At 36.9% G+C, this 24384-nt stretch overlaps 1 protein-coding gene across 1 annotated transcript in view; it reads right to left on the bottom strand.

The window, feature by feature from the left end:
- The window catches only part of LOC121421599 (DNA damage-binding protein 1-like), a 38485-nt gene extending 22820 nt beyond the window's left edge, over nucleotides 1-15665 (bottom strand). Inside the window, exons 1-7 of the mRNA XM_041616353.1 lie at nucleotides 15465-15665; nucleotides 12426-12574; nucleotides 10502-10618; nucleotides 9551-9696; nucleotides 3650-3725; nucleotides 1409-1621; nucleotides 431-589 (exon numbers count right to left, since the gene is read on the bottom strand). Coding sequence (XP_041472287.1) covers nucleotides 431-589; nucleotides 1409-1621; nucleotides 3650-3725; nucleotides 9551-9696; nucleotides 10502-10618; nucleotides 12426-12574; nucleotides 15465-15525 — 921 coding nt within the window. The 5' untranslated portion in view covers nucleotides 15526-15665. The remainder of the gene's footprint in view (nucleotides 1-430; nucleotides 590-1408; nucleotides 1622-3649; nucleotides 3726-9550; nucleotides 9697-10501; nucleotides 10619-12425; nucleotides 12575-15464) is intronic.
- Between the last annotated feature and the right edge of the window lie 8719 nt (nucleotides 15666-24384).

Genomic DNA, 24384 nt, shown 5'->3' with positions numbered 1-24384 from the left:
CTTAATACCAATGGAAAATCAAAATAAAACTATTTGTGGCTACTTCTTGAGCTCATCAGCCAAAATGTCTACGTTCTACTACACATTAGATTGGACCCTGTGGCATTTCCCGCGATCTTTCTTACTTTTCAAAGTGGGTGTTTCATAAAGCTGGTCGTAAGTTAAGAGCAACTTTAAGAATGTCTGACGAACCTTTCTTATGAGCTAAAAAATCACCCATGAATATATAATGGTGAATATCATTTACCACAAAAAAAGGATCACCAGTCGTTCTTAAAGTCACTCTTAACTTTCAGACATCTATATGAAACGGCTCCCAGGGCTCTTGGGGCATTTTGGGGGCAAAATTGCCTCAAGCTCCCAATTTCCTTCCCGATCAGATGGGAAGTTTCCTAACCCCAAATCATGCAATCTGTATTCATGGACTCACCTCTCCTAAGAACTCCAGTTTGAGATCCTTAACAGTAGTTGGCCCATCCATACTCTCCTCCTTGTCGAGTAGTAGCAAGAACAGACGACCGGTCAAGTCACCAAGCAGATATCGAGAACCGTTGTTGTCCAAACGACCATAGCAGACCAGTGTGCTAGTCTGTGAAATTCAAAAATGAAATTGAGATGACAAGTTCGAGTTCAAATTAAAGCTTACGTTTAAAGAGAAATGCCGTGGTGATGACCTCAAAATGAGTTAGAACATAATCAAATAAAATGTCCACCTAAGTGTTTATAAAAAAAATATGTGTTGAATGGCTCTGGAAGGAAATGTGTTATTGCTGAGAATGAGCAAAATACACACCAAATTCCATGAAATGTCACACATTTTTCTGAGAAAAATTAATACTGTCCCACATATGCCTTACTGTGTTAGTGATCATAAGTGTCAGTTTTCAGTTAAGATTTTGTGATTTCACAAAGTTAAGTAGATATGTTAATATACCCGATCTACACCCATGATGATTGGGTGACAATTAATTTCAAAGACTTTTCAGGAAATAATTGTTTGCTGCAACTATATTCTGTTACCGATATGCTTCATTTTTTTGTAAACATAATACCAGAGTGTGTGTAACCACATATGAAAATAGTTGGCTAGTGACAACCCTGATAATGTGAAAAATGGTATTAATTACTAAGAAAATGGGAGAAATAAAAAAATTCATATATTTCCTATTCAATATTAATAATAATAATAGCCAATTTTTATAAAGCGTTTTTCCCAGAATGGCTCAAAGCGCGTTACAGCATATTATTACCCCGGTCATTGGATTCATTTCAATCCCGCACGAAAAGTGCACAGAGTGTATTACATACACATTCATGAAAAAGGAATAAACAGGTTAACATGGTGGTTTTCCTTTCCCTGAATAGAAAATTTTCTATTCAATAAGAGTTATTCTGACAAGATGCCAACCTTTATGGTTGGTGGAGCGATGGCTACATAGTTATCCCCTTTGTGGTAGGTGATGGATTCTTGTCCGATGATCAGGGCGCCCCCATAAGGCTGCGGCACAGCAATGACCATGGTTGCTTCAGTCTCTACATTGTCCTGCTTCCACGGCCCTCTGTTGAACTCCTTCTCTCTCAAGTTGACCTCGTAGGTCTTGACATGTCTTCCGTGAGGATCCTGTGGTAGGCACCCAAAATCAATTATTTCAACTTATTTTACTTCCGATTGATGTAAATAAAAATTGTAATAAAAAATGTAGAATGCATTCTATGACATAGATACCAAAGAGACTTGTAAACATTTACAGAGAATATGGGGAAAACAGAAGACGCCATTGACCGTTCAAAGTGTGGGCTCCAAATCTGTAATAAATAGAGAGGGAGACGGGGGGGGGGGGGGAGGGGGGGGGGGGGGGGGGGGGGGATGGGGGGCGGTGGTGTTGTAGGTCCATAACCTGACAGATCGAAGTAATCTTGCCAAATTATTATGGTTATTCATCAAAATTTTCCTCACATGAATATTAAACAAAAGTACAGACCAAAATTTTCTTCCTTTTTTTTCAATAACGTTAAAAATACTGACGAATGTTGCAGCAAGGCAGCAGACACTTTGATAAAGGGCCTGTAACACAAAGCATTCATAGCAATCACATAGAACAGTTTTTTTACAATTGATTGCATTGACTACGATGTACAATTAATTGTGAAAATCAAGCACATCATTAACCCTAAATAGACTGGGCTATTTCAACTCCTAAGAAGACAGGGGGGCTGATTCAGCCCCCCCTTATGATCTCGGCCGTCGATCGCGCGATCGCAACGAAAATTGGCACACGCGTTACCCATGCCATTATCTACAGAACTATAACATTAAATTCTGCAAAAATCTCATTGCTCATTAATTATGCTAATTTATGCGTAAAATCATAAGTTTGCTCTAATTAAATAAATAATGCCCCTGAAATGCTAATTTTCACATACTCTAAATAGGCATCTGATCAACTTGATTTAAAAAAATTTCAAAATCACATTTATTTTCTTATGTATTCTATTGTTTTCTAAATTTCTTATGTATTTCTTTGTTTTCAACTTTTTTTTTTTTTTTTCAGTGGAATTTGTCGGGGAATTTATTTTGACCATAAACGAGATAAAATTGGTTTTAAGCAGCAAAAGGAAAAATAATGATACATTTATGAATTTTGGCTAATACTATTTGCATTGGATTTGTACACAAATTCACGTTTTTGAGTAATTTTGGGTCTGCATGCACTTACGAAATATTGCGTAATTTTAGAACCGCGTACCCGGGGGTCACAATTTTGGTCTCAAAAGTTGCGCGAGACTTGAAATTAAAAGTCAGCGAGGGACGCAGTCAAAAAATTTCGCGCGGCGGATTTATTGCGAAAAATGTCGAGGGGGGGCTGAATCAGCCCCCCCCCCCGTCCTTTTAAGGTTAAAGGACAAGTCCACACGAACAAAAAGATGATTTGATAAAAGGGATAAAAATCAAACAGGCAAAACACTGAAAATTTAATCAAAATCGGATGTTAAATAAGAAAGTTATGACATTTTAAAGTTTTGCTTAATTTCACAAAACAGTTATATGCACATCCTGGTCGGTAGGCAAATTGGCAGCCTGATGACGTCACCCACTCACTATTTCTCTTGTATTTTATTACATGAAATATTCTAATTTTATCCCCCTTGTCAAGTGAAACAAAGTTTTATTTCTCCCTGAACATGTTGAATTACCATTATCTTAACAGACTGTTAAATTAAGTTGGTCCTTATTGTCAAATCTGTAAAAATTGAAATATTGTATTATTCAAACAATAAAAAACAAAAGAAATAGTGAGTGATGGACATCATCGACTCTCTCATTTGCATATCACTGAGTTGTGCATTTAACTGTTATGTGAAAAATAAGCGAAACTTTAAAATGTCATAACTTTCTTATTTTAAATCCGATTTCAATGAAATTTGCAGTGTTATGTTTGTTTGATTTTTCTCTATCGATTCAAAACAACAACTTTCTGGGGTGGACTTGACCTTTAATCGCTAACTTTTGTGTACATAACAGGACCCTAATCTGGGAGATGGGAGTTCTCTGGTCGGACCGAACCTTGCAAGCAATGGGCAGCAAGGCTCCGAGGGGAGGGGTGAAGTAAGGGGTTGCTTGCAGCTAAAAATAAAAAACTTGAATTACCTGATGTAAGAAGACAATGGTCGGTTGGTGACATCCATAGAGAAACTGAACATCAATCACATTCAGTTCTTCAAGTCTAGGAAAACAAGATAAACCAAAAATAAGTGGTTAAACTATAAAACAAAATCAGGGGAAAGGTTACATGGGGGCTTGGGACCTATTTTCCTCAAGAGCATTTTGTTTAACAAAATATATGAATACATGCATGTTAGTGGTTAGAACAAAAAAATTATTATTTATGCATGTTTATCTGTGAATATATTCATCCTACATGTATGTGTATAAGATATTTCTTGTGATTCATATCAATTCATTTATATCTTTCTACTCGGGTGATGAAATGGATTGCCCATCGCTCAGGATGGTTCATCAAGGTTCCCTCTTTAAAAGGTCAATTTTGAATCAAGAATGGTTCAACAGACCATGCCAGCTACTGAATGTCCTGGGAGCAACATATTGTACCCATGGAAGGGGCTGGCTGGTGCTGAGGAGTTTTTCAAGCTCCCTCTTTAAGACAATCAAGTACGAATTAAGCAACACTTCAACAGAGCATGCCAGTTACCGAATGTCCTGGGAGCAACATATTGTACCCATGGAAGGGACTGGCTATTGCTAAGGACAGTTTTTTAAGCTCCCTCTTTAAGACAATCAAGTACGAATTAAGCAACACTTCAACAGAGCATGCCAGCTACCGAATGTCTTGGGAGCAACAGATTGTACCGAAGGTAGGGACGGGCTGGTGCTTAGGACAGTTTTTTAAGCTCCCTCTTTAAGACGATCAAGTACGAATTAAGCAACACTTCAACAGAGCATGCAAGCTACCAAAACATCAAATCACGAAGAGTTGACGAACATGAATACATTAAATGCAAAATTGTTCACTCTATGCTCAAGGAATGTGTGATGCACAAATGAAGGCTCTGAATGTACTTGCACGCAATAAGGGATCCACCTATGAGGTCTACATCGTGACCAACTCCTGAGGAAAGCGTGTGATGGAAAAGCGAAGGATAAACGGATGGTTGCTAGGTGATAGGGCCTACCCACTCAGCCAGTACCTCATCACACCAGTTCCCATCCCTCAAACCAGAGAAGAACAATTCAATTACTGGCAGCAATGAGGGCGTTGCATCATTGAACACTGTTTTGGGGTAATGAAGTCAAGATTTCAATGCCTTGACCAGAGCGGTGGTAGACTTCTTTTTTTCTCAAGAAAACGTGTGCTTTATGACCATTGCATATGATTGTCTAAACATTTGCATCACCAATATTTTTCTTTGTATAAATAACACTTTCCATTGTATGTACAATCAATGATCTTTTATTTTATGTGAAACTTTTTTCTTTGAAAAATGTATTGTATTTGATTACTTTATCTATGTAATGTTGTTTTTTTAGAATTACATTGTATACGTTGATATTCGTTTTTATCAAAATGAATGAATAAAACCTGAATACTTGCGTATGTGGAAGCGAATGCTGAACCGACCACAAAGACCACAAAGAACCCTTTGGACATCATCTTTGATGACTTCTTTTTTTTTGAAAAAGTTCTCTGGGCTGAATTAATGGGGTGTGGATTTCAACACTATGTTATTTTTTTATTATTACTATTTCAGGTTACTAGAATAAGAGGAGGAAGCGGTAAAAAAAGGATAAAAGAAGTTACAATCTGACAGAAGCAGCTGGACAGATAGCAGTCTGTTTATTGGAGAACATTTTCAAACCAAAGTGGACATATCCGAATAAATTAAGATTGGCCCGGTGAAAGTGCAAGTGGACAAAAGGAGCAGCATCAAGAAAGTGCTCACGGTCCCAACAATATCAGTTGAAGTGTGTCAGTTTTCTTAATGATTGTGTATGTTGTTTGAAACATGAACTGTTATGATAGTATTTGTCTTCATAAATTTTTGAAATATATATTTTGGCACGATGTTTCTGTACGATTTTTTTTTAGATGAGAAATTCATTGCTTCACGTTGTATGTTTGAGATGAGAGGGTTCGTACATTTAAAAAGACAAGAAGATCATTGGTTGCTAGGCAACAGCGCTTATCCACTCAGCCAGTACCTCATCACACCAGTTCGCCATCCCTCGAACCACAGAGAACAATTCAATTACCGGCAGCAACGAGGGCGTTGCATCATTGAACGCCATATTCGGGTAATGAAGTCAAGATTTCGATGCCTTGACCAGAGCAGTAGTACACTTCTTTTTTTCTCAAGAAAAAGTATGCTTTATGACCATTGCATATGATTGTCTAAACATTTGCATCACCAATATTTTTCTTTGTATAAATAATACTTTCCATTGTATGTACAATCAATGATCTTTTATTTTAAGTATGTGAAACTTTTATCTTTGATAAATGTATTGTATTTGATTACTTTATCTATGTAATGTTGTTTTTTTAGAATTACATTGTATACGTTGATATTTGTTTTTATCAAAATGAATGAAAAAAACCTGAATACTTGCGTATGTGGAAGCGAATGCTGAACCGACCACAAAGACCACAAAGAACCCTTTGGACATCATCTTTGATGACTTTTTTTTTTGAAAAAATTCTCTGGGCTGAATTAATGGGGTGTGGATTTCAACACTATGTTATTTTTTTATTATTACTATTTCAGGTTACTAGAATAAGAGGAGGAAGCGGTAAAAAAAGGATAAAAGAAGTTACAATCTGACAGAAGCAGCTGGACAGATAGCAGTCTGTTTATTGGAGAACATGTTGAAACCAAAGTGGACATATCCGAATAAATTAAGATTGGCCCGGTGAAAGTGCAAGTGGACAAAAGGAGCAGCATCAAGAAAGTGCTCACGGTCCCAACAATATCAGTTGAAGTGTGTCAGTTTTCTTAATGATTGTGTATGTTGTTTGAAACATGAACTGTTATGATAGTATTTGTCTTCATAAATTTTTGAAATATATATTTTGGCATGTTTCTGTACGATTTTTTTTTAGATGAGAAATTCATTGCTTCACGTTGTATGTTTGAGATGAGAGGGTTCGTACATTTAAAAAGACAAGAAGATCATTGGTTGCTAGGCAACAGCGCTTATCCACTCAGCCAGTACCTCATCACACCAGTTCACCATCCCTCGAACCACAGAGAACAATTCAATTACCGGCAACGAGGGCGTTGCATCATTGAACGCCATATTCGGGTAATGAAGTCAAGATTTCGATGCCTTGACCAGAGCAGTAGTACACTTCTTTTTTTCTCAAGAAAAAGTATGCTTTATGACCATTGCATATGATTGTCTAAACATTTGCATCACCAATATTTTTCTTTGTATAAATAATACTTTCCATTGTATGTACAATCAATGATCTTTTATTTTAAGTATGTGAAACTTTTATCTTTGAAAAATGTATTGTATTTGATTACTTTATCTATGTAATGTTGTTTTTTTAGAATTACATTGTATACGTTGATATTCGTTTTTATCAAAATGAATGAATAAAACCTGAATACTTGCGTATGTGGAAGCGAATGCTGAACCGACCACAAAGACCACAAAGAACCCTTTGGACATCATCTTTGGAACATATTTAAATTGAAAAAATTCTCTGGGCTGAATTAATGGTGTGTGGATTTCAACACTATGTTATTTTTTTATTATTACTATTTCAGGTTACTAGAATAAGAGGAGGAAGCGGTAAAAAAAGGATAAGAGAAGTAACAATCTGACAGAAGCAGCTGGACAGATAGCAGTCTGTTTATTGGAGAACATGTTGAAACCAAAGTGGACATATCCGAATAAATTAAGATTGGCCCGGTGAAAGTGCAAGTGGACAAAAGGAGCATCATCAAGAAAGTGCTCACGGTCCTAACAATATCAGTAGAAGTGGGTCAGTTTTCTTAATGATTGTGTATGTTGTTTGAAACATGAATTGTTATGGTAGTATTTGTCTTCATAAATTTTTGAAATATATATTTTGGCATGTTTCTGTACAATTTTTTTTTAGATGAGAAATTCATTGCTTCATGTTGTATGTTTGAGATGAGAGGGTTCGCACATATAAAAAGACAAGATCATTGGTTGCCAGGCAACAGCGCTTATCCAATCAGCCAGTACCTCATCACACCAGTTCGCCATCCCTCGAACCACAGAGAACAATTCAATTACCGGCAGCAACGAGGGCGTTGCATCATTGAACGCCATATTGGGGTAATGAAGTCAAGATTTCGATGTCTTGACCAGAGCAGTAGTACACTTCTTTTTTTCTCAAGAAAAAGTGTGCTTTATGACCATTGCGTATGATTGCATAAACATTTGCATCGCCGATAATATTTTTCTTTGTATAAATAATACTTTCTGTTGCATTTAAAATCAATGACTTTTTATTTGGTTGTGAAGCTTTTGTCTTTGATAAATGTATTGTATAACTTTGTCTTTGCTTACTTGTATTGTCTTTGATTACTGTATCACTGTAACTTTGTCATTCAGTATCATATTGTACATATTTATGTTGACATGTTTTGATCAAAATGAATGAATAAAACCTGATTAATATCTCCCATAATGTCAAAGGTTACATACATGTAGTAGCGAATGCTAACCCCCCATCATCGGTCACAGAAGTCAACAAACCTGTTGATGGATGTCGTCTGTTGAATTTCTCTAAATCAACTTTTTGCAACACGGAATACATACACCAGTCTGGAAGATCCAGGTAAAATGACTTTAACCACTTTATTTCATACTTAAAGGTAAATGCCAGTTGTGGTAACAATCTCAAAATGACTTTTTACAGAATCCAATATAATGACCACCCAAGTGTCTGTTTATATGAATAAAAAATATGTGCCGAAGGAGTCTGGAAGAAAATGTATAATTGCTGAGAAATAAGCAAAATAAGCACGGATACGGGCACTTCCGTCGGGTCTTTATTCCAACAATATGATATACACTGTCCCACGTGTGCCCATCTGTGTTGGCGATCTTCAGCGTGATTGTTTTTCAGCTTAGATTTTATGATTTCACAAAGTTCAGTATATGTAACTGTACCAGATCTAGATTGACGATGATATAGTAATACTTAACCTTGGATTTACAGACTTTCTCACGAAATCAGTGTTTTACTGCGACTACTTTAATTTAGCTTTAAACATTTGGAGAGATATATGACTGTGCAGTCTGTGCTATTATAACTGTACATACATGCATCTGTTATTCCTTTGTACTACTCATATGTTTCATTAAATTTTTTTTATCTGTTATAGAACCAATGAAGAAGGCTTGAAGCCAAAAGCTTGGTAAACATTGTGGTCTATATCAGTAATGTCCAATTGCTTTGTATTTTTCCTCTACATACATGTATCCTGCACAAGAGGACAGTAGACATGTAAAATAGCTGCCTGCTAACATATACGGTCCCAACAGCATCATTTGAAGTCAGTCAATTTTCTTGATGATTGTGTATGTCGTTTTCAAATACTGTGCTAACTTTGTTCCTTTAAGATGAATAAGCATTGAATTAAAACTAACAATTAGAACTATCATCTGTTACACTTCGCAATTCCGACGGTTCTTAATTACGAAGGTTCGTAATTCCGAAACACGTAAATTGCCTATACCTCTACGTTTCTTAATCCGAAAACGTAAAAGGGTTCGTTAATTTGAACATTTGTGGCGTTATTCCGAAGGTTCGTTAATCCGAAAATGAAATAAGGTTCGTTAACCCTAAAACAAAATGAGGTTCGTAATTCCAAAGGTTCGTTAGTCTGAAAACGAAATGATTAACGAACCTTTGGAACAACGAACCTTATTTCGTTTTTGGATTAACGAACCTTCGGAAGAACGAACCTCACTTTGTTTTCGGACTAACAAACCGTCGGAATTACGAATGTATGCGCTATCATTTCCAGCAGCTGCACAATTATCACAAACCTGATGTTGAAAGCCTTGAGTTCCTTGTTATCCCTGTCAAGTGGGATGATCTTGAAGAGACCGTCGTAGAGTCTTAATCCAATCATACGGCATTCTGGATCAATGATTCCTATCGGTCCAGTTTCTGAAGGCCGACCAATCCGATCCTGCAAAGATAAGCAAACAAATCTGTTTCAAATCAAAGTAAATCAAATTGGGATTGGTCACTAGTAGTGACTATCGGGAGTATCATTCCTTACATACCTGTAATATTCAATTTACTGCTGCTGAAATGCAGTCAAGAACCAGGACATTTGCCATCATTAATCAAGACAATTCATCTTTGTCATTCACCTGGTCGTACTCCATAGATGAACATTGAACCTACACATCCCTATACACAACCCCGTATGACCCTGTACCACAGATGCAAACGTACGTCAGGCATCGAACGTGTGGATTGGCCCATTCACATGCTCAAGAATAATTCATAGCAAGCATTAAAATCCAGGTTCCGAAAGTCCTCGCGACTGAAGCCGCTTGATCTCGCATTCATCTAGGTTTCACCAGCTCTTTTCTTTGACTGATCAGCCACTATTCAACAAAGAATCCAAATCAAGATGCCTTGTCGAAAGGCTAGGGTGACTAAGAACGGATTTCAAGATTAACAGGGGGGATTTGTGCTGCATAGAAGATGAGTCACTCAATACCAGGGAAAAATTACAAGGGGCCTCGGGGCAATTTCGCCACCAAAACGCTAAAAAATCTCTGGAAAATCAGCATTCATTACAATGTTAAAGCTCATCTCATGTTTCAGAATTACGCAGTAATTTGTTAACAGTAGCCCCCGAAAAAAAAAAAATGTACATTTCTTTTGTCTGTTTATCACCAATACTTGGGTTCTTTTTTTTACAATTGTAACATTTTCGCAAAATTGTAGGGGAAATGGAGGAGATGAAAATTGAAACAAACCTGGACATTTCCTTGTGCTTTTGTGATGATTTCTTCCGTTCCGTTCTCTGTCACACACTCTAAGATACAGGCATTGTACTTGGCTGTCAACACAAATAACAAGGCCTTAGGCTGTCCCTGCATAAAAAAAATATAACACAAGTTTGAAGAAGAATGGCTGAATAAAACTTGTTCATTGGGAATGTTCTCAGGTTGTCCCTATAGCAAATAAGAAATTATGACAAGCTTTTATTAAAAACGCATGACTGAATCAAACTTGTTCATTGGTGATAAAACAAAAAGAAACATCATAGTATCAAATAAGGATGATCTTTGAATTATCTTCAACATGGAAGAATAAGAGAATGGCCAGAAGTATATATCACCATATGACTGCTCAGAAGGACTGCCACTTTTTTTCTGTCACAAATATGTAAATCTTTAAGACTTTTTAAATTTATATCAACTGATATCAACTTCAGACTAGTGTATTTGGCTGTCACTGTCACAAATATTGCGCAAACAGATTTCTTACTATCTGAAAATAAATGCAAGTTTTCCTTCTAGGAGCTTAATACTAAATTTCTTATGACAGGCCGGCATGCTTCATTGATAATGTAGTGTAGACTGGTAATGTATCATTGCAAATGGGAAATAATACAAGTTTAAATAATCAGGAACAGGAACATGTAAACATACGGTAACAGAGCAGAGGACGAAATAAATAAACTTAGAGGCCCATATTCTGTGGTCGGGTTTAAATATAGACTCTGTGCTAAAATTATGGGGAGCCAAACGGTTCACAATTTTGTGTAATACATGTACAGTGAATGCTTCTCATGTTTGCTGTGCTCTTTACTAATAATGGTGAAGAAAACTATCATACTTATCCTTCCCAGGCAGTTAAAAATGTTTTGGGAGTCAAATGAGCTGATACATTGGACCTCTACTGTCATAGATTTATGTAATAACTGGCTTTCCATAGTTAAACCACAACTTAAAACCAGAGTTAAAATTAAACCTGACTTCAGAATACTGGCCAGAGTGTCTATACCTGTGTCTGTGGAAATCTGAATCTGTTATCTGTCTTTATCAGAAATATTATTAACTCTCTCTGATACTCTGGGCCTTCCTGGCCCACATCAAAATAAAGGAAACATAACAATATGTATTCACCTAAAGATAACAAATGAACTTACATAAAATAGAACAACCCAACTAAAATGTAGTACCCCAATTCATAAAAATGATCAATGAGAAAGAACTAGGATGAGGATGGATAAGCCAGGGTGATTATGTAATGAAATATGTTCAACAAAAGAACAAAATGTGAGGATGGAAGGAATGACACATCTGAATAGGAAAGGAATGAAGATGACTAGAGGACAGTGACTAGTGTGATGAATTGAGCAAAACTTCCTATTAAAACTGAAGAACATACCAAACTGAATAGATGTTAATAAACAAACGCAAATCCAAATGTACAATTTACCTCCCTACTATAGTCTTGATTCATACACCTGTTAACAAATATTTACTTTCAAAATAATTTTTTTTTTTTTGGGGGGGGTAACATCAAGATATCCGAAGTCCATTCAATAAAGACTTTAAACTATTTACAAACTTAAGTTCGATGGATTTTTTTTATTGCAATTTGCTGCTGAGCACTTACCATGGTAGTTGCCACAGTGACAAGGTTACAATGGGTTTAAATCTTTATGAAACGACCCCAGATCTGTGCTGTCCAAGACAGAACAGTGCTGCACTATTCAATTATTGATTTCATAGCATTGCAAATTTTCTTCAAGGGGCATTGTGCTTACAACTTCATTCATATCATACTAGCTACATGTACATGTAGGATGAGTATGGTTACATGATGCATTTTTAAGAAATTGCTTTAAGGGATGTAACCAATTTAGGGATATTATACGAGAGTACTTACTGGAGGCTTGTAAAGTTTGAGGACCTCGATGCGTCCATACATTCCTATTTCTTTGATTGGCCTCAATCCCTCTGGTGTTACAACGTAGATCTCCAGCCGAGTGTTCTTGGCAATGATCAAGTTGAGGTCATCAGCGGATGTGAAATTACCTACAGGAAATGAATAACAATGAATTGTCATCTCCATCATCATCACAACATTTAGGCCAAAGAAGGTATGCATGTCAATGAGAATAGCGCGCACCAAGTTGTGAGCCTTTCTCGCCAATAGGTTAAGAAAGAAATTCCACATTTTTCAAAGACAATTTGAAACTATGCGGGGTTCCAATTGTTCGGCTGAGTGATCAGCCCATAGCCACTGCACAACTGCTTTCCATGATGGCAGCATAATCATCATGACCATTGGGGGATATTTCTTGCGGTTCCTAAACACAAATTAGGCCTGGCCTTTCCGAAGAAAAAAGAATTTTAATAATCACTTTTTGGTCAATAGTATGCTGAATATTTCAACATATTTCAACTTATGGCAGCTTAATTAACTACCATCTGCCATCCACATTAGACAATGGTTTTCCAGACCTTGTCTAGGGACAGTGATTTTCCGTGATCACGGAAAACAGACAGAATTCACGGAAATGGCCTTTTGAAACGGAAAGTGGCATTTCAAATGGCAATCACGATGTCCAAAAAACCCACAAAATTATCAATAAAATTTCATTCAACAGTAAAATAATGCTAATAATCCCCCTGTTCAGACTGTCCCCCATCACCCAGGATATCAAGTCCTTCCCGTTTATAATTTCATGGAGAATAAATCGCTCTCCTTAATTTTTTGAGGAGCTTGATTGAGCTCCTCAGAATTGCTCTCCTTGAGGAGCTCAAATCAATTCAATACAATACATGTATGATAAATTGTAGATTTTTCGTAACATTGCATATGCAATAGCTGTGTAGCTATTAATTAATCTGTGGTGAAACTAGGCCTGGGTCAATATGTTTACAAAATATCGCGCTTCTGCTAAAAAAAAAAAAATTGCTACATAAGCTACAATTTCACATTTTACATCTTTAAATCCATGAAATGGCCATCTATTTTCCATAATTCCATGAAATTATATTGATTAAGTTGAAAACCATCAGAAAAATGAAGAACATTCACCTCTTTCCCGACTCTGATTTGAACTTATTCTCGGTAAATATTGTAGTCCCACATGTAGACTTCAATGGTGTTGACATAAAAATTTACATATGGGACTACAATATTTACCAAGTTCAAATTCAAATCAGAGTTGGGAAAGAGGTGAATATTCTTCATTTTTCTGATAGTTTTCAACTAAATCAAAACAATTTCAAGGAATTATGGAAAAAGTAGATGGCCATTTCATGGATTTAAAGGTGTAAAATGTGAAATTTTAGCAATTTTTTTTAATTAATTAATTTTATTTTTAGGAGCGTGATTTTTTGCTCGCCTAATTTTTTTTAGGAGCGCCAGCACGATCGCGCTCCTCAAAAATGAAGGTCTGGATATCCCCCGGTACCCAACAGTCTGGAGGATTGTCTCCCATCTCCTGGTTCTATCCACCCAGGTTTTTTGAAGGATGAGCGACCTTGGCTCGTAATCCAAGATCGTGCACCTATTTAAATCATAAGTGCTCATGCGTGAAATGTGGTGTCAAGAGAACTGCTTCCACTCAGGTCGATCATGATCGACAATAATTCCCGCACGTAAACAGAAGTTGTATTAACTGTCGTCATCCCTTTTATCCAAGTTCATGAATACCAAAGTTTTGCTTGATTGCTGTGAATTGTGTTTAGAAAAGAATATAAAGCTGAGTTATATTTATAGTACTGGTACCACTAGTGCCACTGGTGCCAACTTAGAATTAAAAAAAAATACTTGAATCGGCCGATAAATATGAATTGTAAAATACTTTTTTCGTTCAAAAAATATCATAACACGTGCTAAATGATATTTTTTGACTGAAACAAATATTTTACAATTTTACATTCATTTTTACTCCCCAGACGCCTCCAGGCTAGGTAGCCGCAGAAATATCGGAAATGAAGTTGTATTCCATTTCTTAATTAACAGTAGAGGCGCACGGCCAATAATGGAGACTGTCTCCCATGAGAGAGCTCATCTCCAATATCAGAGACTTTTATAAAGAATTTGGGTATCCAATTTCAGAGACAGTCTCCAGTTTGGGAGACCAATTTTCTTTGTTTACATTTGCTTAAAAAGGATTACCTTGGCGGCAAATAAAAATGTGATAAGCAGATTCCTCATGAAATATTACCCCTTTTCACCGTCTACTTTAAAAATTCACCGTCTACTTTTGTTTTTATAAGGATTTTTGTTGTCATCCACACACAAAACAAATGGGCTTCTGACCTCAGTGGGACAAAAGTTTGGGTGGAAAAAATCATGCTTTTGTTGGTGTTGTTTCTTTTGTTCTTTTGCAAAGCAAGTCTCCAATATGGGAGATTGTCTCCCTTATTGGAGAGAGTCTCCCATATTGGCCGTGCGCCTCTACTGATTAAGGGCAAGATCTAACTTACTAATGTTAGATCTTTTATTAGAAGGGAAGTAAAAATTCTCGGGAGCGAAAGTTGGACTTGAAAAGTTTCAGGCGTAATTTTGGCGGTACACACACTGGCAGTCGCAGATCATTGACATTTCATTGGAATCCCCCAGTCCACGGGAATGGAGAGTAAGCATATATTAGTAAATGATTTTTACTCTCTAGAAGCCTCCTGACTACTCAGCCTATTACTAAACAAGTCAAGGCAAACATTGCAAATTATGAGAGCCGAAGTGGGCCTTGGGAGAAGAGGACAATTACAATTACCATTACTATTACCTGTGCATGCAATTCTTACACACATATATCCTATGGGGGCTATCACGATTCTATGATACAATGGTTCGATTTGCACAAGAAATTAGTCCTGTCTAGCATGCACATTGGTTGAGCAAGGCCAAGGTTACTCCGCAATAGTTAGGGTGCTCCCCAGCGTAATAAAACCACTTCTTTCTCACCTGTAACACATCCATTAACAGCTGTTGGTTTGTGCGCAGTAACAACATAGTTGTACGCCATTTTTCTGAATGTTTCAGTTCAATTGAAATATAAATAATGTAGTTTTACTCTACAAACAAGACCCAAAAGTGTTACGTCGCTGGAGTCAGAACAACAGCGCGCTACAATTCCAATTCGTGGCGCGCGTTTTCACAAAAAGACAGGGAATTCAGTTTGCGGGACTGTACTAAACCCAGGCATTGGAGGAAAAACGTGCACATAACATTTACCCTTGTTACACAACATGCACACGCGCACCTGGGGAATCCCCCCCCCCCCCCCCACCCAACGAAATAGGCCCCTACTTGAAAAGGTTTAAAGCTTGATATTTCTTCAAATCATTCGTTTCGTAAATTTACATTTTAAAAAAGCACACCACAAAAGTGGAATCTGCTTCCCCATTCTCCTTGTCCTCTTCATGCAGTTTTGTATTCCTCCCGTATACTGTATACGCCTTTTTTGTGTATCCAAATTCCCGATCCCCACGGGGAAAATGGGTAAAATTAAAAAACAAGTGGGTCAAAGGGAGTTGCGTTGTATGGTAGTGGATCGTATTACCGAACACTTTTCATGAATTTGATCATATTAAACACATTATTCCAATAAAATTCACCAAACTTTCACCATAAATACACAAATACCTACAAAATATAAACATGCAGAAATTTTGCCGAAATTGTTTTTCATTTTTACGACATCAGCTTCCAATCGGACCCCTCTTCGCAAGTGAAATATTTTGGTCACATAAAAAGGTATCGTATTACCGAACGTGTGTTTTCTATGGGAAAAGTTGGGAAAACAACAAAGTCACTGATGAGCTATTTTGACCATATTTTATTGTTTTGAGGATATAAAGACTTCGAAATTGTGTTTTTGATAATTTTTCATCATTTTTCTATTTAAGTTCCCTCTGGAAGGAAGTTGCAAAGGTTTGAGCGTATTTGATTATTTTCTGACGCATATGATGCGCGCGTTCGGTAATACAAGGCCGGTCGGTAATACAATCACTCACTATATTTTTTCATTTCTTCTTTTTTTATTGTTGATGTTGTTGTTATAGGCCCTCTCTCCTATTTATATTTCTGATATCCACATCGATCATAGTTCTAACTGTCATCATACCGGCTTTTCTCTGCGCACCCTTTCCTTTGTATCGTTTATTGTATTGTATTTTTGTCTTTAGGCGTATCCCGCCACATGCCTCAGCTTTTAGGGTATAGTACCGTAAAGGCACTAGTATTCAACCCGGCATAATTCAAAGATTTTGACATATTTCCAAAAATATTTAGAAATATGGAAACTATCTTAATTTCATACCTTTGTTATTTCCAGGGTAATCTGTTGTCGGTATTTTCTTTATCAATCTGTCAACTGTATGCGCGCGTAGGATCGAATTATGCGCCGATGGCCTTTTGCACTGAATTGCACTAGTATTCAACCTAGTGAGGATAGATAGCAAATCTCAAAAGGGTTTATATTGGTAAATTAGATCTAGATCTATGTAACGTCTGGCTTTGATTAATTCCCTGTTTGGTCTCATCTCAAATGGTCTAGTCCATAGTCGGATGGGACAAGGGCAGATTGAGAGACAGGACCATCTTTCAATCGCTAGGTTGAATACTAGTGCAGACGGGTTGAATACTAGTCCCGGGGGGGCACTCGACCAAAAAAGTGGTAGGGGTGTGCCGCGGGCGAGACAAAAAACGGGGGCCCCGGAGCGGCGCTTATTGTAAAAAGGAGGGTCCTCGGAACGGGCTTCGGAACTACAATTTTGTGAAAACGGGGGTCCTTGGAACGGATCGCCAGCAAATGAGTACGTGCATAGTGCACCCCTATGGAATGGGCAAGCGTGCATGATGCAGCTAGCGCGGCCTCCGCCGGGTGCGCTCGCACAGAGACGATGGTCGGACAGCGCTCGGCGGCCGCTTTTCACCAAAATCGCAGCAGATCAATGCGACCGGAACGGCGTAACGAAAAATATGCGAAGCTTTGGAGCGGATTTCTGTCTTATTTTTTTCTCGATAAGAAGAAAATGGTATGCCTTGGAGCGGCTTTCTTTGTTCTTTTTCTCAATAAGACAAAAATGCTATGCCTTGGAACGGAAATTTGAGTGTAAAAATGGGGGTCCCCTCCGCGGCACATATACCCACTATGCATTATATACTGAGTGCCCCCCCCCCCCCGGGATACTAGTGCAAAAAAACGTCGCCGTATAATTCGATCGCCCGCGCACACAGTCGACTGGTTGAAGAAAAAATAACTGAAAAAGAATAACCAGCATTTGCTCTTAGAAATAAGACGGGTCTGAAATTCAGGTAAATTCTATGTTTCTATATATTTGAGGAAACTCTCCAAACGGGTTGAATACTAGTGCCCTTACGGTACGCCTTCTTTTTTAAAACCAATTACATGTACATACTTATATTTTTCATTTAAAAAATGATCATGCAGGCGCGTAGCCAGGGGGCGGTGGGGGCGGTCGCCCCCCCCCAAAAAAAAAAAAGTCCCCAAAAAGAAAAACAAAAGAAGGGAAAAAAGAGAGAAGAAAAGGAAAAGGGAGGAAAGGTAGCTTTTTTTCTTCTTCTTTTCATTCTTTATTTTTTTCTTAAATGACAATATTGAAGATCTCCATTGTTTTCCCCACCCTTTCTCTAGACCCTGTTTTTCCATCTCAGCTATATGTGTTTCTTGCCAGTTATAAAGTTCAATTGTATGCATTGCGGCATGGAATTAGACTCTTAGGTTAGGCCGAAGTATATGAAGTAATCTTTTTTTTTTAATTGATCGCGCAACTAAGTTCTGGTCGGGTCGGCTCTTAGCGGGTAGTCTTTTTATCAATTTCTGCCGTCACCTCCATAAAGTCAATATCTCCGCTTTTCAGCTCATTACTAAACAACCATAATTTTGAGGCCAAACAGGTTCCTAATTTAAAAAAGGGGAAGGTATAAAATTCTTGTATTAAATTTAAAAAAGTACAATACCTTTTTATCAAATTCTATTAAACTTCATGTCATTTCCCTGCACGTTCATCTCCTGTCCTGTTTTGCGCCCTCAGTTTGAATGACACGTAAGTTTCTTTATAATTCAAAATGAAGCGCTTTAGGATAAGTCAAAGAAATAAGGCATCCTTTTTTTTTATCTAATTTCAATAAATCACAGAAATTTCAACTTTTTTGCGCACCATTTTCCTTGTAATGAAGTTCAATAATCCTAGAAAATCAATTGAATTAGAGCCGATGGGGGTATTGGAGATATCTGTATTTGATGAAACGTCCGCCCTTTGAAATTTCAGAATCGCTCTGCGCGGGGAGGAATATGCCGCCCGGCATATACACTTCTCCTCTGTTTTGCGAGTTAAAAAAAAGCACTGTCGCTAAATTGTTTGTAATAAAATCTGATCTTTCCCAGGGAAGTATTCAATATGTCTTTGAGAACACCCTTTTCTCGGGATCCTTTTCATGGCAAAAAATGACAAAACGCTCTAGCTTCCACGCTTCGCGCGGAGTTATTATTATTTTAATTTCCTCCATTGTATTCCTTTTTTGTGCGTTCACAATCAATTTTAAAACAAGGTTCAAAATCACAATATAGTCAACTGATATACTAGAGACAAGAGAGACGGCTCCTTTTCATTTTAATTTATGAAACATCGAAAGCTTCGCGCTTCGCGCCCCCCCCCCCTAGGAATAAGATGAAGGTCACAGATGTCTGGGTGATTATGTAATAATGGCATTAGAAACTAAGGAGTCAAGTGAGGGATGGTGGTACCATGGAATGAGTTGAACACCTGAATATAGAGAAGGAATGAAGATGTAGAGAATTAGCGGAAAAGAATTCAATGTGGAAAAGGATGAATGAATTAAAACTGAATATAAAATAAACGAAGTTCGTACCGGCTGCAAGGGCAGTACTAAAAAGAAATGCAAATGAACTCAAGTCTAGACGGAACAGAAATGTAAACAGCAAAAGAAAACAAATTAAAGAAAATGAACAAAACAGGAAAATTTCAATAACCATCCTACACTATCTATCTATTTTTCTATCTATCTATCAATCTAGCTAAGAAGGAGAAGGTGAAGAAGAAGTAAGGAAGCCTTAAAGAAGAGGTGGAAGAAGAGGGAGAAGAAATAATAAGAAGATGGAAAGGGAGAAGAAAGGGGAAGCCTAAACTAATCATTTAATATCCTTATTTGAATAAAAATGTTTTTTATATTTTTATTTTTTATTTAAGGTGCTTTTTTTTTATTTATCTTTTTTCCAAGTCCACACGACTGCTTCCCTCAATCTAATTTCATCTCTCTTGTAACTGATTTCTAAATCTCCCCCTATTTACCTCTCGTTTCCATCCACTTTCTATGTCTTTTCCTCTTTCTTTCTTCATTTTTTTTCCTTTTCTTCACTGACTGTCAATTTCATTATCCCCTCTCTTTCTCTCTATACAGCTTACAGCTAATACCATGGTCACATTTGTTCTACGGCGGCCGTACGGCGAGTCGAAAACAGCCGTTTTATCAATTTTGATTCAAACCACCGATATGTAGTTGGACAAAAAATGTTAAAACGGCTGTTTTCGACTCGCCGTAGAACAAATGTGACCATGGCATTACTACTCCATTACTCCTCCATCTCATTTTTAACTATTTCTGATAAAATGCCCAATTGAACTAACAGCAGCTCTGTTAAAACACACCAGGGGGCAGTTTCATAAAGATGTTAAGAGCAACTTTTTGAACAACCGATGAACCTTTCTTACGCGATAAATCATCATCAATGAACATTTTACCATTTGCCACAAGGATCACCAGTCGTTCATTAAGTCGCTCTTAACATATGAACAGCTATAAGAAAAACCCACCAGTTACCAATATTGGGTTAATAAAATCCAGATTTTGTGTGATCCACGGGCATAAATTTAAGCAGCAAGGGGGGGGGAGTGAACAATTGTGCCACCCCCTCCCACTTGAATAGTATTACGTCATGTAGTTATGCACGTGGAGTGATCAGTGACCATGAGGGGGAATTTTAAGGGTAAGAGAAGAGGGATTTTCTAATAACTGATGTATTTTGCTCAAACCTTCATCAATATTTTTAAATACTTTTTTTTCTGTTATTTTTACAACAAACTTTTCGTCAGGGTGAACTAGATCGGCGGTGACACAACATATGCTCAAGACGTAATATCACATAGGTTAAAAACAATGTAAAGATAAGGAATTAGGGTTTATTTAGTTTTGGAAGTATAAGTTTTATGTTCGGCTTAACGCACAGATTTTCCATGGGAGTGCCTGTCGCGAGAGCAAATGTCAAAGAAGCCTTCTCACACAAAGTTAAAAAGTTAAGTCTTTGCTACACACTAATAAAAGGCATTTCAATGCAAGAATCACTATTTACAGATATATCTATTCTCATTAAATAAAAGACAAAGAAAAAACGTGGTCTCACAAAGCTTGCAAACTACACTCTTTGAAATTAATCATATACTACTCATCAAATAATAAACTTGGTGAGTGCACTTGTACCCCAGAGGAAATTTCAGCACATAGCCCCTACCCCCAAATGTTGGGTTTTGACCCCTCTCCAAAGGCCACCGCACACCTTACGACTGGTCCACGATCCTATTTTGGAACATATCGCATTTTGCTTATTTTCTGAAATGTGAATTGAATTAACTGAAAGAATACCAAAAGAAATGAAAATTGTGGATTATTGCAAGCCTTTATTTTGGAGGAAGGCCAAATTAGTTTCAAATCATAGCCACTTGTACGATTGCTATGACATCATTACAACCAGATATTAAATTTGCTTTTATTCTAATAAGAATGATTGATAGCACAGTGACAGACTGAACATGTATTTGTACTATGATTTAGAACATTACAGTAAGATATTCGTCGTCTCAAGCCACATTCTACTCTTTAATTCCAAAAATCGGGTCATGACCGTCATAGACCAATTATAAAGTGTGCGGTGGCCTTTATGAACATAGCCCCTTCCAGTTTAATTCACAAATACTATAAATCTTTGAAGTGACATGTACCCTATTTTTTTCTTACTTGTGGGCCCTACCTTTCATTATTCATTGATAAAAAAAACACAATAAACTCTGCCTACCGTTGCAAGTTCATAATTTTTCAGGTAAAAAAGTCAACCTTCCATAAGTCAAAATTTTCGCCCAAGTTGAGGAAAGTTTGACGATCAGATTTTGCAAAAGATATGTTAAAATTTATCTTCAATTGAACAGATTTTTTTTTCTTATGAAAGATTCGAGTGATGTAAGGTAACCAGTAATTTCAACCTGGAAGTATCTTGGTGGATGTTACATAAAGCCATTTGTAGCCTACGAGCAACTTTACGAACGACTGGTAATCCTTTCTTGTGGTTAATAATACCATGGACCTATGTGTTAGTAGGTCCATGATAATACACACCAGATTAGGTGCCGATTTAGTTCCTACAAATAGAATGACATTCACCATTGGATCGTAAAGTCTCTCATACATTACAAAGTTATACAAACAGCTTTATGAAACGCATACTGCAGTCTGTTGCATAAAGCTTTTTACCTGAGAAAACTCTGGTAAAAACTGAAAAGTAAGGTTAGTCTGATTACTGCCAATGACTTTAACACAGGGCAAAAACTCAGGTAAAAAGTACCTGAGATTTCTCAGGTAAAAAGTTTTATGCAACAGGCCCCTGGGGTCCGTTGCAGAAAAAGTTGCGCTTAAACTCAAGTCCAAAATTAACGCTGTTGATTGGTTGAAAATCAAGATGCGAATGATTTTTTAGAATTGGGATCGATTGCAACTCTTTCTCCAACAGGCCCCTGGACATACAAAACAATGTAATATACAACAATGGGCTCAGGCACTTTCAACTTATATTCAATTACATTTTCATTTATACAAGTAATGAGAGGCCTGTTTCATGAATATTCACAAAAACTGTACAATTATGTGGAGAGTTAGTCAATTATTATGCTACCAAAGAAAACTTGATTACCATCTGAGCTCCGTTGCCAAGTTAAAATCATAATGGCACATTATTTATATCATAATTTATAAATCACAATTATTTAAATAGAGCAAGGCGATATAAATATAATCCAGCAAATCTAAAACTGTCTGAAATTTAAATATACCTTTCTTCCCTTTAAAAAGCATCCTTTAAAAATCAATGATTATTTACAACGTGAGAAAAGTTTAACAAGGGTAGGCTTATCCATTGCTTATCAATGCATCCCTAACAAAAAAGTTTAGACCCACAGAAATGAAATAAATATAGTACTTGCGACAAAGCTTAAATTCATTTCCCTAGTCCAAATTCAATCCCATAAAAATCAAAAAAATAAAGCGATTGTTGACAAACTTATATGCATTTTCAGGGTCTGAGTTCATTGAAATGCTACAATATCAATATTCTTTCTACATTTCTTAATTATCATCTGAAAATTGTTTGGATCACATACATATAACGGCAAATGAACCAAAACAATAAACATTTCAGAAAAAAATGCTATCTAAATTATATCACATGCCAGTAGATCTATCACAGAACTTGTTTTGGCTGGAGAATCAAATGTGTACATACCACAACTTTAACAAAGATCGTACATCAATGTACAAAAGAGTATACGAGTCACTTTGAACCGCTGTGGTATTTGACTACAAATTGTACGCATGATGCATATTTACAAAAGGCAAATCAGCAAATATCGACGCCTCTTTATCATTTTACATATATGTACAGTATCAAAAAGTTATTTACAAGAAATTTACATTGTCAATACAATTTAATTGTTCTTGTTTTATTATCATTACAGTCTACATGTAATGCAATTGTCTAACCTCCCCTATCCCTTCACCATTCTTCCAAAATCAGAGTAATTTGATGGAAGGGGGGGGGGGGATGTTGCTCTCTGCCCCCATGTTGCGCCACCCCTGCCTGGATTATTGATCAATTGGCTTGATATCTTGGCAGCATCATTTCTTGAATTTTCACCCAAGACACCTATTGCAGGCTATTCCTTGTAGTGATTATCATTTTTTTGAAGACTGGACCTGGAATGGCTGGAAAGGGGAGATTAGACCATAAACGAAATATTCCATCCTAATCCAACTCAATCCGCTTCACTAATCATTCTCTGATTTACAAAATGGCAGAATTGCGACATCTAATGCAATGCTCGTTTTGACAGATAATAATGAATTGTGAAAAGGAATTTAGATGGGCATGACTTGCTCATTCGCTGTCAATGCAAATGGTAATACATCATTTTAAATTAAATTTCTTTTTTTTTTCATTTCATTCGTTTATTTCCATTTCCAACAATTACAGTTTCTTCTGTACATGTTGACATATAACAAAACATATTTCAAATATTCCTGTACAGAAAATTATATTCAAGATTATTACAAATCCGGTGGGTGTTTCATAAAGCTGTTCTTAAGTTAAGAGCGACTTTAAGAACGACTGGTGATCCTTTCTTACACGTAAACCATCGCCAATGAACATTTTGGTTGTATGTCATTTACCACAAGAAAGGATCACCAGTCGTTCTTAAAGTCGCTCTTAACTTACGACCAGCTTTATGAAACACCCACCAGGTTGGAAATGGAGGAGGCTGCTAAAAAGCGGAGCTTGTAGAGTGCAGCCTCCTAATTAATAAGCAATATCAAGCATTACTCCAATAAATGATTCAGTAAGAACAGAAAGCACCGTCTTTGAGGAGATCTGCCATTTTCAACCAGATGAAATTCCTGCATACACTTTGTACTCTGTATAAGTTCTAGCTTCGTGTTCAACTGCTAAAGTTTACACTCCATGCCAATGTTTCAACAATGAAAGCAAAAGTCCTGAAACCGAATTCCAAATTTCATGACA

This window comes from Lytechinus variegatus, chromosome 9 (genome assembly GCF_018143015.1).
Source record: "Lytechinus variegatus isolate NC3 chromosome 9, Lvar_3.0, whole genome shotgun sequence".
NCBI lineage: Eukaryota > Metazoa > Echinodermata > Echinoidea > Temnopleuroida > Toxopneustidae > Lytechinus > Lytechinus variegatus.
This window is presented reverse-complemented; position numbering and strand designations above follow the sequence as displayed.